The 20070-nt window shown below is 34.0% G+C and overlaps 1 protein-coding gene across 1 annotated transcript; it reads right to left on the reverse strand.

Moving 5' to 3' along the window:
* Window positions 1-3410: 3410 nt before the first annotated feature.
* LOC127106559 (probable LRR receptor-like serine/threonine-protein kinase At1g63430) lies at window positions 3411-7663 on the reverse strand. The gene is made up of 13 exons (XM_051043840.1): window positions 7068-7663; window positions 6706-6844; window positions 6294-6365; window positions 6049-6192; window positions 5787-5936; window positions 5569-5682; window positions 5420-5484; window positions 5088-5342; window positions 4808-5013; window positions 4573-4708; window positions 4338-4495; window positions 4040-4255; window positions 3411-3907 (listed from the first exon to the last, which is right to left on the reverse strand). The coding sequence occupies exons 1-13, from the start codon at window positions 7150-7152 to the stop codon at window positions 3668-3670; spliced, it is 1980 nt and encodes a 659-aa protein (XP_050899797.1). The 5' UTR covers window positions 7153-7663; the 3' UTR covers window positions 3411-3667.
* Window positions 7664-20070: the final 12407 nt, after the last annotated feature.

Here is a 20070-nt window from a genome sequence, read left to right on the forward strand (position 1 = left end):
ATAACATTTTGCAAAAGGTTATAGAAACTATCTTAATTCTCGTTTGAAATTGGGGGCAGACGTATCCATAGCGAGGTTGATTGGGGAACTTCCTAAATAAATTCTCTCTCTCTCTCTCTCTCTCTACTTTACATTTGGTACTATTTTGAATTAAGTGTGCAACAGTTTATTGCAGAAAATTTCTAAGTGATGGACTGTTTTTCAAACTGTTTTTGTGAAGAGAATTGTAATCTAACAATTGTAGTTGGATTCCACCATTATCAACACATAGAGAAATTCCGCTTGGTGATCATTGCACATCAAGCGTTTGACAAATTGTTTAAGTCAATTTTGTCAACTTGTTTCATTGGAAATAACTTAACAAAGTGTTATAAAGTTCAAATGTGTTTTTAGAAAATCTTATTGATTCTAATTCTCATCTTTGCATTGTATTAAACTTATCACATTACGGTTTAGATGCATATCCGGTCCTTTTGATAACGATTTCAGATAGACGAGTTTTTGATCCGGAATCGCTTTCGCAAAACCATAGAAAATATTTTTAAATTCTGAACTTTTAAGTGGGGATCTATTCATCCCCTAAATTAGTTGCCCCCGTCTAACAAATGTTTCACACATAATCTATGCTCAACATATTGGCTTGTCTCAACTATAACTAATACCAAATCCTATATAAATCAATGGCAACAACTAACATTAAGTAACATTAGGCAACATATAGCAATGGCAGCAAGTAACATTGAGTAACATTAATTAACATTAGGTAACATAAAGCAATTTCTAACCTTTTGTTGATCAGAGATAAACCCATAGACCTTGTGATGGATGGATTGTAAATCATCAAACATTAACTTTATGAACCATTGCCATGAGTCGTTTATGCTTCCACAACCGCATATGATATTGATAACATCTTGTTATTTCCATCCTTACCAATAAAAATTATCAATTGGCCTCCAAAATCCCCTTTTAAAAACATGCATCTAACCTAATCAGTGGTCTGCATGTGGTTGCAAATGCAACCTTACATCCTTCCAAGCACACATAAATTCTCTAAAAAACCGGTCCATAATCAGAAATGACACACTGAATCTTAACTATAGAATTTGGATTTGAATTGAGCAGTTCATTAGCATACCTCCTAAAATGCGTGAATTGTTCGCGAGCAACCCCTTAAATTAAATCTATTTCTTTTCTCTATAAGTTTGGTCATTCGTCAACTTCACACCCTATTTTTGAAGGCCTTATGCAATTAAACCTTTAACTTTCATATCTGGACAATGTCATAAGGTAAATACAAATTTTCTCCCTAGCCAATCTATTTTTGCTTACCTATTCTTAGTTGTACTATGAAAACTATATTCCTCAACGAATCTAACAAGTTGCCAAAATCAATTTGTATTCCTCATACTAAATCTTATATAGAAGGGACAACCTTCCATTCATCATACAACCATCCTCTTCTTGTCATTTTTTCTTAAGACAACATTTTTCTTGTTATACATTGCATATCCTTTGACTGCATCTCTAATTTGTAACTTATCTTTAAACATCATCCCTAACTCAAACTTCTCGCTTTCTTTAAAAGTTGTAAACCTATCCATCTCATCTTCAACATCACTTTGTGGTGGACTATGAAGCTCATCTGAATCATAACTTTCGTTATCCGAAATAAAATCACGACTTGCAGAATATTGACTTTACTCATTGGAAAAAACTATTGTCCAATCTACACTTTCACTTTCAATCTCACATAAACCAATGTCGCTTTCACTTTCATCCTCATCCCCCTAGTGCTCGTAATTAGGAACACTTTCACTTTCAATTCCATCACTCCCACATTCACATCAAATTGAGGTTCCTCCAGATTCACATCAAATTGAACTTCCTCCAGATTCACATCAGGTTAAATTTCATCCATATTCACATTAGATTGGATTTCATCCATATTCACATCATGTTTAACTTCCTCCTCATTCACATGAGCTTGTTCATTCTCATTAACCAGAGCATTCACCATTTCAAAATTAACCTGTTCAGCCACATCATTTATATATTCAGGCATGTCAACTGCGTGTTCAACATAAACATCAATCACTTGAAATCCTTTAACATATTCAATGAAGTTTAACATATCTTGGTCATTATTCAACGGTCTAAGTCCTCGAGCAAATGGAAATTTGGGGATCCAATACCAAAGACAACTTATGTTACCATAAACTTCACTTTTTTATCATATTTTCAATATGCATATAGGACATTAAGTCCACGTCCCAATCCTAATCCATTTCAGACAAAGTTTCACCTACATACCACTTTACAGGATGATGTACCGATTATCCCTTATGGTGTATTCTAAGTCTAACTGTTTGTTTTTCTGATGGCCTACACAAAACGAGTACAATAGTCACATTAATGACCACACATATGCGTAGATTATAGAAACAACATATGGACATTAGGGACCATACATAAAAACAACAAAGGATACAAATATATGCACAGATAAATCAATGAAATAATTGTATTTGAAGAAATAACCATTTACCTCTAAATATAGGTTGCGTTTGACATTGTGAACCCTGAATCAACAACGACCAAAGGTTGAAGACGAAGTAAAGCAACGAAAGCACGAAAACGAGAAGAATGTTGGAAAGATCTATGAAGATGAATGAACTCTGAAGAAGAAGAGTCACATTAGGGATTAAGGTTCACGTTCATTTGGAGGAAGTGGAAATGGATTATGGAAATCTGAAAATTTTATACTTTAATTAACATTATAAATTAAAATTTGTAATTTAAAATTATTTAACAAAACTCACAAAATAATTCAAAATAAATAATGGTCATTTGAAAATGTTATAGTTGGAGTTGGCAAATGACACATTAGCATTGTGATTGCTACGTTATTAAAAATTGACCTCATTTGATGGAGGACTAAAAATTTCAAAAACTAAATTAACGGGACTACATTTCTAGATTTTAAAATGGAGGGATTAGAAAAAAAAGATAATAGGGAGACTAAAACTGCAATTACGTATTATTCTTTTAATTGTTGGAGTTAGTTGTGTGAATAATTGACGTCTATGAATTGTTGGAGAGGAGAATTTACTTTTTTAAATTAAGGATATTATAAAATGTTTTAAAAATGAAGTAAGAGTGATTGGAATATTATATGATTATTTTTCTTGCTGCTTCTATTTTTTTCTGTAAAATATCAAATATATATGAAAATATAGATTAGCCCTATGTAAACCATCTTCTTCAAATTCATCTTTTAAGTATACTTCAAGGTTTTGTTTGAGTTGGGTTTTGAAGGATATTTTATTTTTGGTTTCAATGTGGTCCACTTCATTTAAATTTATTAGAAAAATACTACATTGATATAAATATCCTAAAATAAGGGACCATTTTGAAACAAAATGAATGGACCCTATTGTTATAACTTTTGTGGTCCTTTTCACCAGCACAATTTTTCTTCTTCCATTCATTCATCAATTTATAGACTTCTATTAATCCTTACAAATTTCTTTTATGAGCAATCATTTACAGGTAAACTATATATAAGAAAAAAATTAATCAAAAGCAGGTCAGAAAAGCATAATGGGTTGGTTATATAGCAGCATGCTTCAATGTAAGTTGTTAGTTTTGAGTATTGATTACTCAATTATGTTGAAAGTGCTAGCTCAGCCCAAGCTAAAGATTTGAGCTCCACACTTATTGATGTGTCGATTCGGCTTTCCAGCATGCTGCATAGTTCTTGCATTGATGGACATACATTAGGGTCAGGACTAATACAAAGAGTTATCACCTCACATATTACTTTCAGATCGTCGTATCCGAAATGCTTCAACTCGGAATCGACCAAGTATGACATTACTTCCGGCATTTCAAGATAATCTCTCGCCTGCATCACATGTATATGAACGACTACACGATTAGAGACTTGATCATGAAAGTATGGTCTGAGTCAGAGTCAGTGTCCGTCTGAATGCTAGTGATAATAAGAATTATAACGAAATTTGAAGAAATTTCTTACCCAATCTACCAAGTATCCTCGGTCCTGGCAATATGGAGATCTCCCACTGATGATCTCGAGAACAAGTACTGCAAAAGCATAAATGTTTCCTTTGGTATCAAGGTAACGCGCTCGAAGGGAGTTAGGAAGATGACAAACAGCACCTTGGCTGCTAACAGAACCGGAGTTTTTCTCTGATCTTTCGAGAATCGTGTTCCAACTTTCAAAATCAACCAGCTGCAATTGAAATTTTCATTTCAATGACAACAATAACATACAGCACATAAACATCAACGCGTACTAAACAATTGTTATATACCTTGGGGGAAAAGTCTTCTGTGAGGTATACTGCGCTCGAATTCAACTCTGAGATAGTGAATGGAGGATCAATTTCTGTGTGCAAATACTTTAGTCCACGTGCGATGCCGATGATGATTTTCATACGTCGTGTCCAAGATAACTGGAACCCTTCTTCATCTGCAGAGATAACTTTCCGTTTTAACGAATGTAACAAAAAAAATATACATATAAAATACAGCTAGCTAAGAACTTACAACAATGTAGGTGTTCATAAAGTGTTCCATTTGATGCATAATCAAAAACCAGCATTCTTGTAAATGGAGCGTTTTCTCTACAATATCCTAGTAATTTTCCCGTGTTTTCGTGGTTTAACCTTGCCAAGTCTGCCACCTGAATGACAGACACCATTAGCAGAAAAATTTATCGGTTTTATTTGATTACTTTTCTCACGTATATCGCATACGGAAAGCGTTGGAATGTACTATTTACCTCTCTCTGAAAATAAAGTTCAAGGTGTCCGGTCCAATTCTCTTCTTTGATGCATAAAGAAATCGCAGCAATCTCAGGTCCGCCTTTCATTGTTCCTTTGTAGACCACACTATCCGGTGAGGATCCGATTATGTTGCTGAAATCTTCACAAGCCACCTCAAGCTCTTGTCTGTTATACCTCCTGACATCTTTCAACATGTCTGAGTCTGCACATTGATATCGTGTTAAATATGATCAAAATAGCAATCAAAATAGTAATCAAAGAAAGTGAGAAACCGACCTATATATACTGCGATTTGCTCTTTCTCGCTTGCGGATTTCTTCCAAGGAATAATGATGGATGCTTTTTTGTTACATCTTTGGACAGCAGTGAAAATTCCAATCAAAAGGAGAGAACCAACCATGGTCCCGGTCGCTATTTCTATAGCCAAAAGCCAGGCAGGTTTCGAAGCTCCTTGATGCTTTGATACGTGTTCGGCTTTCGATTGGTGCTTTGGTTTCACTACTGGATGGCCTTGAGCAGGTGAAGCTCCAGCTATGAAACAATAACTCATTGTTAGGTGTAAAACAAACTAGGATCCGCAAAACAAAAAATTATTATGTCATACGTACCACATTGAACTTTCGTCCGCTGTTTTACGTCTTTGACATGGAGGCAATTCCCTTGAAAGCTTGTTCTGTAAGACATAGTTTGTGTTTTTTCTAAGTACGGAGGATGTCTAGAACGGCAACATGCTATAAAGATTAACATAAAAAAGTACCTCGGAAGATACTCCAAACATTTCGGTATGCTACCGACCAAAAAGTTATATGAAAAATCAGCAACTTTAAGCGACGAACGGCAGAAGCCAGTAGAATTCGCATTTGATGCATACCTGAATATATAGAGATCAATAGGATTCAGATTAACAAGATCCAGATTTTGATAGTGAATCCATAAGCAAACTATACGAATGAGAATTTATATCGGTTTACTCACATTTCATGCATATTCGAAGAAAAATTTGAAGTGCTAGCAGCAGGAACAGGCCCTTCAAGCTTATTTCTATCAAGGCGAAGTTCTTGAAGGTATTTCAAATTCGCAAGCTCCGGAGGTAACCTACCAGTCAAACCATTGGACTGCAGATTTCTACAAGAAATCAAAATCGGGTTGAATGCATAAGTCCATGATTAGACTTCAAAAGTCAATAATTTTCTCTAATTAGAAAGAGCATAGCATAAGCATATTGATTTTCAATTACATTTTCACGATTTCGGTCAAATTTCCAATCTCACGAGGAATTGGTCCTGATAACTGGTTCTTTCCCAAATCCAACACCTTGAGAGATTTCAACGCGTTCAATTCTTTAGGTATTATTCCAATGAGATTGTTACCATGCAAGATCCTACATCAATAAGAACCACAAATTAGTCACAACCATGAAACTAATCATGAATTGTAACACATTTTCACTAATTTAATAAATTTTCTGAATGAGAATCATACAATTCTTGCAAGTAGGTTATTTTCCCGATTTCTGGCGCAAGAAACCCTCTTAGTAATGCCCCTGACATGTTTCTGCAAAGAAGGATCCCAATACATAGATTACAAATCTGCTAACTTATACAATAAGCTCTTATGCTATAAGCGGTTAATTAAGATCAGAACCGTCTTTGCGGGTGTGCAAGGTGGACTACAGCACAGGGCGTCAAAATTTTCATGGTTACAGTTAAAACATGACTAAATAGGGTCCGTAGTTGTTTTGTCAAGGTTTCACTGTGGCTAACCAACACAGAACTTCCAAAAACTTAAAGACGGCCCTGATTATGATTAAGATGTTCAACGAATGAGAGACTAATTACAATATACAGTCTCTAAGAAAGGTGCTAAATGAATGAATGAACCAAATGAATCTTACAGTTTGATGACATGATCTCGAATTCCGGTGCATGAAACTCCATTCCAATCACAAGGATCTGAATCCAAAGTATTCCAATTGGACAAAACCTTATGTGGATCTTCATACACAGCTTCTTTGAAGGTTTTAAGCGCCCAAACTAAGCAAAAAAAACAAAAGACAACACAAATCTTCATTACCATAGTTCCTAATTTTCACTCTTTAAAAGGCAATACAGAAGTACAATGAACATGAAAAGCAATTATTAATCTCAAAACTTCCAAATTCACACAAGAAACAAAATCACATTTTCTACCTAAACAGTAACAAAGTGAAAAGTCAAGATCTGAGAGAGAAAAAGAATACTCAGCAACATGTAGTACCTTCATTTGATGCCACCATAGCAGAAGACACAGAAGAGAACATAGAAACCAAACCCATAAGCAAAAATAAAGTACTCAACTTCATCTTTTTCCTTGCTAATTCAGGAGCTTCAATCTATAAGCAAAACTCAGCAGACAAAAACTAAAATCCTAGAATTTGGTCGGATTTTTCTACCTTAAAAAAAAACCAGACACAAAAATTGAACCAACAGAAATGTTCTAAAAAAACAAACAACCATAATACAAATGAAAAAATGAAAAATAAAAGCAGTGAAACATAGAAACAAGAGTTTTAAACGGTAGATTTGAAAATGAAAAGAGTGAGTGAGAGAAAGTAGAGAGAGAAGCAAATAGGGAAAGACATTGACAGTGCACTAGAATTAAAGTTTGAAGACAACCCAGAAGAGAATGAAACTTGGATTGAAAGAGAGTTTATCCAAGATTGGATTTTGATACCACAAGGCTAAAAAAGAGTGACCTTTTTTATTTCTACTTGTGTAAAAAAATGACGGTTTTTGGGTTTTTTGGTGCAAAAATTACTTCATTTTCACTTCAAGTACTTCTTTTTTAGTAATGATTGCAGTTCCAGAAACAAATGAGAGGTGTTTGTTCTGTGTGTATATATATATATATATATATATATATATATATATATTATATATATATATATATATATATATATTTGAGATGTTATTGGAAAATAAAAGTAAAATTAAATGAATATCATTAAATAAAGTAGAACAAATTAAATTTTAGTTAATTTTTATTCTTTATATCAAAATTAGAAGTATGATTAAGATGATTGAACTTAAGTAATTAATGAATTTTGACTAAAGTCCAATTATTCAATTTGAATGAGTTTAAATTCTAATAAAGTTTGAATTCCACAGTTACAGTTGTTCTCCATATAATTAAAATCTAAAATCATTATTAAAACTATTGTCATGCGTCAATCATGCTTCTGGTCTTCATGTATAAAATTCTCCACCCTACCCCACCTTTCTCCTCTAAACTTTTTTATTTATTTGACAATTTCAAATTGTGTTTTTAATTTTAATTTTTTGTTTTACCAATTGTTTTCAATAGCCACCACACCAGTATTATCACGTAGAAGTATTTTATTTTCATGCAACTGCGTACTACTGAATTTAACTTATTAATATACTATGTTTCATTTTTATTTCCAAATACGTGACTCCAAAAATATAATAGTTTAAAAATAAACAATACTTGACCCTAGTCTTCAAATGCTAATTTTACCTACAATAATAATGTCACATCAAGTACTCAAATTCAAGAATCACTACATTTCTTAAATAATTTTTTACCTAACCACTGCGTCAGATTCAAGAATTGATCTTAGGGTTGGTGAAAGGACTAAAAAAGCTATAAATGGACAAGACTATTCTTCATACACATATGCTATAGCTATATATATATATATATATATATATATATATATATATATTATATATAATATATATATATATATATATATATATATATATAAAAGAAGACATGAAATAATGAAATTTAGATGAAAATGGTAGACTTCATCCCTCTTGAATTTTCTTGAATTTTTAGAGGTTATATGTTGGTTTGTTATGTTTTAATCGTGATAAAATAATAAACACTGTTTAATAGATCTATTATTATAAGTTCTTATTTATTCATAATTTTATTCGAAGAAATTTGAGATTTTGTGTTACCGTATTTTGTATATTAGTTGAAGTTTTAGAGGTCTTGAATTATAACTCAAGTATGAGCATGCTACCCGTAATTATAGTTGAGGATAGAGAATATCAATTTCTACTTTAAAAAAAGACATAGAGACTAATTCCACAAAGATGGTGTTTAATTAAAGAAAGTAACCTTATGATCTTGAGCTGAATTGAACAAAAAAGACTCCTTCAATAAATAAATTAATAAAAAAAAACACCAAACTCTCAAGCATAACTTGATGGAAAATATTTTTAAAAAGTGATTAAATTTTTAAAGTGTTTTTGTGATTAAAGTCAGCTATTGATTAGCTATCAAGTATGTGTGTTGAAGATCAAAGACAGGTTGGGTCAACAGTTGGGACAAGTTTTAAAATCATAGAGAGGTGTTTTGTTTTTTTAGTAGCTTTATGTCAAAGTGTTCCATCCACATCCATTTTCTAATTTAGGGGCAGGTTCCTTGGACTTGCCATCAAGAATCCTCACATGTGCTTTCTTTTATGATAAAAAGGGCCACACATGCTTTTTCTTTATTCAAATATTTATATTCTCCTTGCACAAGAAAGATAAATTCTTGTGTGTACCATATTCTTTTTTTTATTTTAGGTTTCTTCATTCAATTGGTTTGCTCTCTCAATCTACAATTTCCAAACTTTACAATAAGAGTAAGCTTTGTCTATCATTTGTAAGTTTTTTTTAACTCGTTCAAACAATGTTGGACACATTTTTCTTTTGAAAATTAGATTAAGAAAAACTTAATTAAATGTTAAAGTAGAAAGTAAAAAAAGATTGTTTGATTAAATGTGTTTGAAATATAATCTACAAGTGATATTTATAAAAAAAAAATAGAACAAGTAAACTATTTCTTATGAAAGTGATCAACAAAAATAGTCTTAACTAATCTTATTCGCCAAGATAATATGTAAGTTTGTGAATGTTAGTGTGTGTACGTGATGTTCCACACATCCTTCTTGTTTTGTTAGGGAACTAGAAATACTTGGTGATATGATACAAAAAAATCTTATATGGTAGATTGGATCTCTGATGCGACAACATTGAGGTGAACTTGCAAGATTAACATTTTAATGCTCAAGGTAGTAAGAGAATGAAGAGTACTGTGACTTAGGGTTCATAGAGAATACCTCAGATTTCATGTGGAGTACCTTATATATGAGAGGAGGTTATGGACATTCCCTGTCATTTCGGTGTGGAACGTAGAAAGTCGTTGGATGACATCTTAGGTAGGCAGCAACTCAGGGCGTGATTCTACTGTGGAGCTCTAGAGTTGGGTTATATTGTACTTTCAACACCTTGGTGTAGAGACTTATGGATTGATGATTAGGCTTCCTATATGGGACTTGTGACCGACCATAACACTTTCACTGATCATTCTTCGTAAATTTTAGTCGTCTTTGCTATATTGCGCAATGAAAAAGGAACATGGGTCTTTGAGACCAAATTATATTTCACGTGTTTTTAACTATTTCTAACGTTTCACGACTCTTATGAAACTCTTTAGATCAAAGGAGTATTCGATTAGTTTGTCTTCATTTATCATTAGTCTGACTATCCTTTATCGACTATCTAAGCATTGACTTACGCTTGATTTAGTTGTAGACTATTTTCGACAAACGATTTTGTTGAAAAAATAAGTACAAATGATTTTCACACACAAAAACTTTGATGTATGGAATAAAGAACAATGACAATCAACCAAATGACTTCAAGAAACAAAAAGCAAGAAATTATTTATCCAGTTTGATCAATTGATCTACGTCTAGGGGAGAGAGCATCTCTCTGATTCACTATACATCAAAAGTTGTTACAATATATTATAATATGAGCTACAAAAAATAGCCTTAGGAGTCCCAAGCTAAACCCTATTTTCTACCCAACTGCTTTTAAATCTCTTCAACTCTCAATATAAGAATCACATAAATCTCAATCTAAGAATCACACAAATCCAAGATATTTAAAGTGTTTCTCAAATCTCTTTGATAACCCCAAAAGTCTACAAAACCCTAAGAATATAATCCTAAGAGTTTCTACCATTTTCTTCTCACTAAGATTTATACCTTATGCACCTTCTCAAACTCGCGTTATTAATAAATGAGAGAGAATCATATTTATAACTCTCGGCCATATATATGACCCATTAACTAACGAATCTACAAACAAGCCCAAAAAACATATATTACTGAAATATGTTTTTTTCTTCTATTTTCTCACTTGAGGTTATAAGGCATATTACAACAATTCTCCACCTCAATTTTAAACAGATGGTGATGTCAATTTAACTACCTACCGCCTTTTCTCTCTCTCTCTCTCTCTCTCTCACTCTCTCTCTCCAATGCTTGAATCACTCTTCAAAAAATGTGATCAAGTCTAAATAATGCTTAAACCTTGATCTTAGCAATGATTTGGTTAACATATCACCTAAATTCTCTTTTGAGGGAACTTTTTGAACATGAATCTCCTTTGACTCTATCATGTCTCTTATAAAGTGTAAACCAATATCAATGTGTTTTGTCCTCTCATAATAAACTTGTTGGTTGACTAAATGAATGACACATTGACTATCAAAATTTATATTTCACACATTATTCAGTAATACCTAACTCCCCAATCATGCCTTTCAGCCACATGGCTTATGTGACCCCTTAAACAAGGGCAATGTACTCCACACGAGTAGTATATAACACAATCATTAATTATTGATTGACCTTCCAAATTGTATTTGTCCCAAACAACATAAACACAAAACCTGATAGGGATTTTATGGTTTCCACATTACCTGCATAGTACGTATCTACAAAACCCTTCAAATCATCTTCCTTTTTATTTGAGTTTGTGTACTTTAAACCACCAGAGAAACATTCCAATACTTCAACACCCACTTCAAAGCTTCCCAATAAACATGGCCAAGATTTACCATAAATTGACTTATTATGCTGACTGCATTTGCTAAATCCAATCTACTATAAACTATAATAGACATATTGCTTCCAATCCAACTTGCATAAGAAGTAATCTCCGTTATTTTTTTCTCTTCCCCAGTTTGAGGACATCGCTTAACTAAAATGAGTCAAATGAGTGTTGACGATTTTAGCATCTTGCATTCTAAACTGCTTCACCAGTTTTTTCAAGTAACTAGAATGAGATAAAAACAATTCACTTTTATTGAGGTTTCTCATGATATTTATATGAACAAATCTTTTATCTTCACTAATACTTTTCATCTCAGATTCACCATTCAAGATATCATTGAGATTACCTATCCCTGTCTGGATAGAGCTTGCCATCAAATATCATTAAGATATAAAAGAAGGTAAATAATGACTTTTAAATTCCTCTTCAATATCTATACACAATTGACATAATTATTTCTTACAAAACCATGTTTAAGAAAAAATTCATCAAACTGACTATACCATTGTATTGGGCTTTGTTTCAACTCATACAAAGATTTATTTAACAAACATACCTTAGCTTTATCTTTTACAAAACCTCCATTTTGTTTTGACGTCCATCTGTTCAAACTCAAGATTATATTGATATACAATTTCCATAAGTACCCTTATGGATTTTTTTTATCATAGGTAAGAAATTTCATTGTAATCAATCTCATCCACTAGAGTAAAATCTTTCGCTACAAGTATTTTCTTAAACCTTAGTTCTTAAATTCCTAGAATACCTTCCTTATGATTGAAAATCCCCTTGCATCTAACCATAATTTCTTTCTTATGTAGTTTCATAAGCTCTCAAGTTCGGCTCTTCATCAATGAATTTATTTCATAGTTTACTGCCATCAACCACCTTTGGTTATCTCTTATTTTGACTGCTTCTCTAAAGTTCTTTATTTTTAGTCTTTTCAAACCTTCAACCACATTCAAAGCATAAGATCAATATAACCGTACTTTGAGGTGGTACAATCTCCCCCATAACTCTATCATGGGCCAATTGATAATTAGGAGACACTGTTTTTTCCCTTCAATATTATTGGAAACAAGAGTCTCAAATACCTCATTATCTTTAGTTTCACTAGTAGGAACCTCCACCTAAAAATGAGTCTTTTCCATCATAGTTTCCGAGTCTTTAACCTCTTGTTCTTTGCACTTCATCCTGATACTGTTGGTGTAATCCCTAGAGGCCAATACTTTTGGTACTTGTATCGAATTATTTATTAATAATAAAAGGCTTTTTCTTTATTATGTTTGTTTAATAAAGTCCCTAAAATAGCTAGTCCGTTTAATGTATCAAGTGTGACTTAATCATGAGATCCCATTAAACATAAGGACGCTATTCTTAAAGTATCCGTAGTCAAGCTTTGTTATGAAGTGGGATAACATTAAAGCATTAAGACTATTATGTATATAGACTGATGATCACATATCATGGATCATGGATAAGGAGTTATCAAGTCTTAAACATAAGTATGAATATTGAGAGTAATATTTATACTGGATTGACCCGCTATAAGAATACTATATAAAATGTTATGCTCAGTGTCATAAGTTATTCTCATGGTGATAATGGTGTATACCACCCTTTGACCTGAAACCACTATGTACCCTAGATGTAGAGTCGAGTGCCTTATTGTTGATCAAACATTGTCCGTAGCTGGATTACCATAAAGACAGTTGATGGATACTCCACGAAGCATGTTGAGGGACATGAGTGACTTAGATGGAATTTGCCCATCCTACGTAATAGGATAAACGTCTACGGGCCCAATATTGAATTGGACAAGGATGACACGGTCTATACCTTGTGTTCAATATAGACATAAGGGCAAAAGGGTAATTATACACATAAGTATTATCACAAAAGAATTTGTTATATCACATGACATTTTCGTGTTTTGGGTAGCAGTGATGTGTTGCTAGATACCGCTCACTATTTATTATGTTAAATACGTGATTTAATATAATTGCTAATATCGCAAAAACCTACAGGGTCACACACAAAATGACAGATTGATGAGAGATAGAGTAAATAAGAAACACCGTAAGGTACGGTGCACTTAAGTGAATTGTAGAACATCATAAGGTACGGTGTACTTAAGTAGAATACGGAATATGGTAAGGTACCACGTGCTTAAATGATTTTGACATATTATAAGATATGGGCCACATACACTTAAGTGGGCTTTTTAGCTTGCAACCCACACAAGTGGTTCTATAAATATAACCCTTGTGCAGAAGCATTTATGTAGTTGTAATTTCGTTTCTCTCTCTCACTCACTCAAAGCCTCCATTCGTAACAGCTAGCACTGAGATTGAAGGAATCTGTTCGTGTGAACTGAGTAGAGGTGTTGTCACCATTCAACGTTCGTGATCGCTCCGTAGATCTGCATCAAAGGTTTCAATCGCAACAAGAGGTAACGATTCTATCACTGATCATGCCCAGTTAGGATCACTAAAGGAGATTTTTTTTTAAAATTTCGTTGCGTTTTGGATCACTATTCTCCTTCAGTGGTATCCGAGCCACTTACAAAACCATGCATCTGATAGCTGTTTATTTTCTGTATTTTCTGTATTAATACGATTAAAAGACATAATGAATCAAAGAATAAATGAGTAATTAAATTTGGCATCATGTTTGTACGATTTGGATGATTGATGTTGACTATGCTTCGGAATCCGATGTTAGTATGGTGAAGCAGCGATACATCGATAGTCCATAGGTTACACAATTGAGATCGATCAAGTTATATATATGATATAAGTAATCCTGATGCAAAGTACAATATATATGATATACTGTTTCTGTTTCATTCATTCAAACACTTAATGGTTGTTTTCCTTTGAGCGATCAATGGTCATTTGCTTCTTGATCCGACATTAGTATGGTGAAGCAATGACGTGTTGATCAATCATACTAAATTAACAATCGAGGTGTGTTTGACGGTCTGAAATTGGTGCATTAGGGTTCATGACGGTACAAGGGCTGTGTTGTCAAAGAGTTATACGATTAGGGTTGTGACTGCGCAAGAGTTGTGCTTTAAAGTATCAAGTGTTGATGCGAAAAACGACGTCGATTTCAAATGAATTGTTCATTAAAATAATTTAAATTAATAATAACTCTGCGTAGTGTGATCGGTCGCTGAAATTTAATTTGGTTTATTTAATTAACAAAATTTAAATTAATAATAATAATGTGTTTATTATCATTGTCTTGTGGTGATCGGTTATGGCCTTAGTTTTCCTTTATTTTGTTTTGGAATTTTAAAATACGATCTGCGTGTCGTGCCTCTCTTTTAATCTCTTAATGTAACTTCTTTTCTCATCTCACTCCCTCGTATGTAAAACGAGTTTCTTTTATGTAATGTAATGTTATGAAGAAACAGAAGAATACAATATCAAAGGAGGACACCCTTGAAGATCTTGCTTGGAGAAGCTTAGATCGTTATTAGGATAACTTAGGTTCTCTCACTGGCTTGGGAGAACAATTGCGCTTGGGGCCATAACTGTTTCATTTTGTATGTATGTTGATGCATGTGAGAGACGATTTATATGACAAATAAGCCAGTGAGATCAGAATTATTGTAAATTCCCTTAAATTAAATATTAAGTTTATGCTTTCCAAGTTTTAGCACTCATCAAGACTAGTATCGAATAATGTAGGTTTCTCCTACGCGAGGTGCATGATCTATATTAGTAAGGTGCGATAGGATAATTGTAATATCCAATTGCTAAAACAATGAGTCAAACTTAACTAAACAAATTATAATAAGATTATATATGTTTAGAAGAAATAGTTGGAAATGATCCACATGATGGATTTGAATAAGGAGTTATTCACCCAACTAAAATATTCGAGAGTTGTATTAGATACAATTGGAAGGAGTTACTACCTAAATAACATAGTTTTATGTAATCCGCCTACGCGAACTTAAAACAAAGTGAAATGTGGATCTCGACCCACTAGAAAATCTTCCAACGGGATTTTCTAAATCAAATGGTGAGGGTCATTTGTTTTGAGTAAAATGGTGGGAGCATATTTAATTAAAGGCCTAATTAAATATGTTATTGATACTTATATTTTCATTATTTTCCTGTAGATTACCATGATAACAAACACCTCTAACAACATTTTTCGATTAATCCTTGATAAGGAAAAATTATCTGGGACAAATTATCTGGATTGGCATCGAAATCTGAGGATTGTCCTGAAAAGGAACCTCCTAGTTCTGCACCTAAGGCAGAAAGAGATGCTTATAAGAAGCATGTCGATGATGCCAATGAAACTGCTTGCCTCATTATCAAGAGCAAGCAAGGGATGAAAGGTTTGAAGTTTCAAAAGCCCTTTTTCAAGGTAAGTTAGCTGAGGGAGCCCTTGTAGGTCCCCATGTGCTTAAGATGATTGGGTATGTGGAGAACCTTTAGAGGTTGGGTTTTCCCTCGGAAAGGAACTTGTAACTGATTTGATCTTGCAATTGTTGCCAGATAGATTCAGTCAATTTGTCCTTAATTTCAATATGAATTATATGGACAAATATCTTCCTGAACTGCTAGTCATGTTAAGAACTGCTGAGCAGAATCTGAAGTCAAAAGGGAAGTCCATTTTGATGATCGGAAATGGAAAGAGACAGAACAAAAGACCCACCAAGCAGGGTGATAAAGGGAAAGACAAGGAAGTTGCCAAACCCAAACCCACTGCTCCTGCTTTGAAGCCTAGTGGAGGCATAGAAAAGGAAGGCACCTGCTTCCATTGCGGTAAGATCGGACACTAGAAGAGAAACAACCCCAAAGTACCTGAAAGATAAGAAGAATGGACTAGAGACTTCCACTTCAGGTATTTTTGTTATTGAAATTAATTTATCTACTTCTACATCATAGGTATTAGATACTGGATGCGGTTTTCACATTTGTACCAATGTGTAGGGGCTAAAAAGGAGTAGAGATTTGGCAAAAGGTGAAGTTGACCTATGAGTTGGCAATGGAGCAAAGGTTGCTGCTTTAGCTGTAGGAACTTATGTATTGACTTTACCTAGTGGTTTAATAATCCAGTTAGAGAACTATTATTATGTACCTGCAATTAGCAGGAATATTATTTCCGTTTCTTGTTTAGACAAGTTTGGTTTTTCATTTATAATAAAGAACAATTGTTGCTCCATTTATTTGAATGATATATTTTATGCTACTGCACAAATGAACAATGGACTATATGTCCTTGATCTTGAAATGCCTATCTATAACATTAATACTTGAAATTCTGGTATCAGATATGAGATGTCGAATGCAATGTCACGACACTAATATCTGAATTACACTAACAGAAGAAAGATATAGAAAGGTAATGCAAAAGATACACAAACAATTGTTAACCCAGTTCGGTCAAACTCACCTACATCTGGGGGCTACCAAGCCAGGAGGGAAATTCACTAAAATAGAATCAGTTCAAAGACTCTACGTACACTTCAACAAGTTACAGTCTTTGTCACCTAATCTCTACCTGTGCAATTTCTACCTAAGCACTCTTAGATATGAGAACCCACTCACTTCCCTACAATCACACTTGTGATCTTAAACAACAATCCCTTGAGAAAAGAAAATACTTTTCAATAACACACTCTTGATTTTACTTCACAGTTTCAATCAAGAAGACACACTCTTGATCTTGCTTCACAACTTTGATCAAGAAGACACACACTTGATCTTGCTTCACAGCTTTGATCAAGTAGACACACACTCTTGCTTAACAACTTTAGAGTGACAAATTACAACCACAAATCAGTCCAATTCAATCATCAAAAGATGACTTGAATGGCTTATAAGTCTCACGACTAAACAGACACAAACCCTAGCTCTCTCTCTATATTTCGCTCAGTATTGGTTGTGTGTTAAAACAGGTTTTCTAAGTCCCTTTTTATAGAAGCTTTCAGCTGGGCTTGGACATCTTGAAAACCCTAAATCTATTTTCCAATCAAATCTTTTTATCACAACTGGTTAGATCTCTTTGGAAAATAAGTAAATCAGGTTGTAATCTATGATTGAATGCGCCAGCTAATCAGACCTTCAATCATACATAGATTGCCATTAATTATGCAATCACAAAACACCAGACATTCACACTGAATGTTCTGTGTACAGGATGTCATGACATCGGGTCTGACATCCTGGAAAAATCCTGCATAATTCAATAATTCCTTTTATAACTTCCAGCAGGTACAACCATATCAGATGCCATGACCTTGTGTATGACATCTTGAAACAATCCTGCATGAACATGTCTTTCATTTAAGCTCCAGCAGGTACATCCCATATCAGATGCCATGACCTTGTGTATGACATTCTGAAACAATCCTGCATGAACATGTTCTTGAACTCCAACAGGTACATATGATATCTTATGTTAAGATATCACACATAACATCTTGTGAACACTCTTTGTTTTACCAAAATTGCTGCCAACACTAAGAATCAACAAACTCCCCCTTTGGCAAATTTTGGCTAAAACATATATCTGTCCTTTTTATTCACAAGGTAAACTATCAGCAGTTAAACAACATAACAGTAGTTTAAACAATAGCAGAAGCAACACAATTACTAGCTTATAGTTACTAGTAATACACACATGCACAAGGGTACTTCTCCTCCCCCTAAATCTGTGCAACAAAAATAGAGTTACTAGTTATGGATGCAACTAGTAAGACACACAAATTCACAAGGGTACTCCTTCTCCCCCTAAATATGTGCATTCATCAAATAACAGCTACTGTAACTCCAGCACCTGTACCAGCCAGAATGTCATTCTGACATCTGCTTCAACATCAACACCTGTGCACCATATCAGACATCCTCTTTGACATCAGTAAACAGAACAACATTCTGTTTTAACACCTGTGCACTTCCTTCAATAATAGATGTCCTTCAATTCAGCTACATACAACTCACAACTCCACATCAACAACTGCTTCCACATCAACACTTCTTCTCCCCCTTTTTAGTCAAAATTGACCAAAGGTGAGCAACACATCTTCAGCCACACTAGACCAGTCTTCGCCACAACACACTTCACCCAGTCAAAAATATCCTCTGGGATGAACAAACCCAAACTCCTTTGCTTGCTATAGGTTCTCATGAACACAGATCCCCAACTTCCCCCTTAAACATTCAAATTGATTGGCATCCAAAGCTTTAGTGAAAATGTCTGCTAATTGCTTTTCAGTAGTGACATGCTCCAGAGTTATGATTTTTTCTTTTACAAGTTCTCTAATGAAGTGATGACGAATGTCAATGTGCTTTGTCCTGCTATGTTGAATAGGATTTTTGGAGATATTTATGGCACTCTGTAAGACCCCAATTTTGACCCTAAGATCCCTCATGGCATCATAACATTGCATTTGCATTGCCTCAAGGATCTTTAGCATCTTGGTTCCCTTTGCCTTTGGGTGGGACTCCTTGTGATTGGTTTGAGATCACCAAGCATGCTTGAATTATACATCATTATTTCTCTTACTTTTGTTTACTAATCAAAAGCACAAAAATGTGTCACTAACATCTTTTGTTTGAAGCTTGAGTATCATCCAAGACACTTTGTGGGTTCTATTTAGATGATCAGTCAACACAAGGGAATGGCTTGAGATACTTCCAACAGGTTCAAATGGGGTCTATTCGTCAGTCAAAACGTTAATCTTGAAGGAGCAAAAGTTTGTTCATGAGCTGTCATGCTCGCTAGGCGAGCAAAATGGGTCGCTTAGCGAGTCCCAAGAAAAGCCACCAGAATCACCTACGCTCAGAGGAATTTCTTGAACTATCATGCTCGCTAGGCGAAGCCCACGTGGTTAAAAAAAAACGAAAAACCAAAAAAAAAAACGAAAAACGAAAAAAAGAAAAAACGAAAAAAAAATAAAAATAAATCAATCAATAAATAAATAAAATATAGCAGAAAATTTTTGGACTTGGGCCTCTCTCATTTGAGCCCACAGGTCCCCAAAAATCAGGTTATAAATTCAGAGTTTCAGTGAAACAAAATTCAATTCTATTCCTATGACCCTGGCAGGGAAAAAGATAGTGAGAGAAGAGCTAACAGAGTTCAGAGCAACCTCCAGAGACTGAAGGGAACTCATCGGCAAAGAACCAATTCCCTCTCATATAAACCCTCAAATTGCTTTGCAAACCCAACCGGGCAATTCAATTTCATTCGATCTCTCCAGTCAGGTTTGCCTTATTCCCATTACTTTATGCTTTTAATTTGAATGCTCTGAATGTATGAGGTATTATGGGTGAATTTGATACCCTTTTGATGCATGTGTTTGACAAGAGGTTTAGGCCTCCTAC

This window comes from Lathyrus oleraceus, chromosome 7 (genome assembly GCF_024323335.1).
Source record: "Lathyrus oleraceus cultivar Zhongwan6 chromosome 7, CAAS_Psat_ZW6_1.0, whole genome shotgun sequence".
NCBI lineage: Eukaryota > Viridiplantae > Streptophyta > Magnoliopsida > Fabales > Fabaceae > Lathyrus > Lathyrus oleraceus.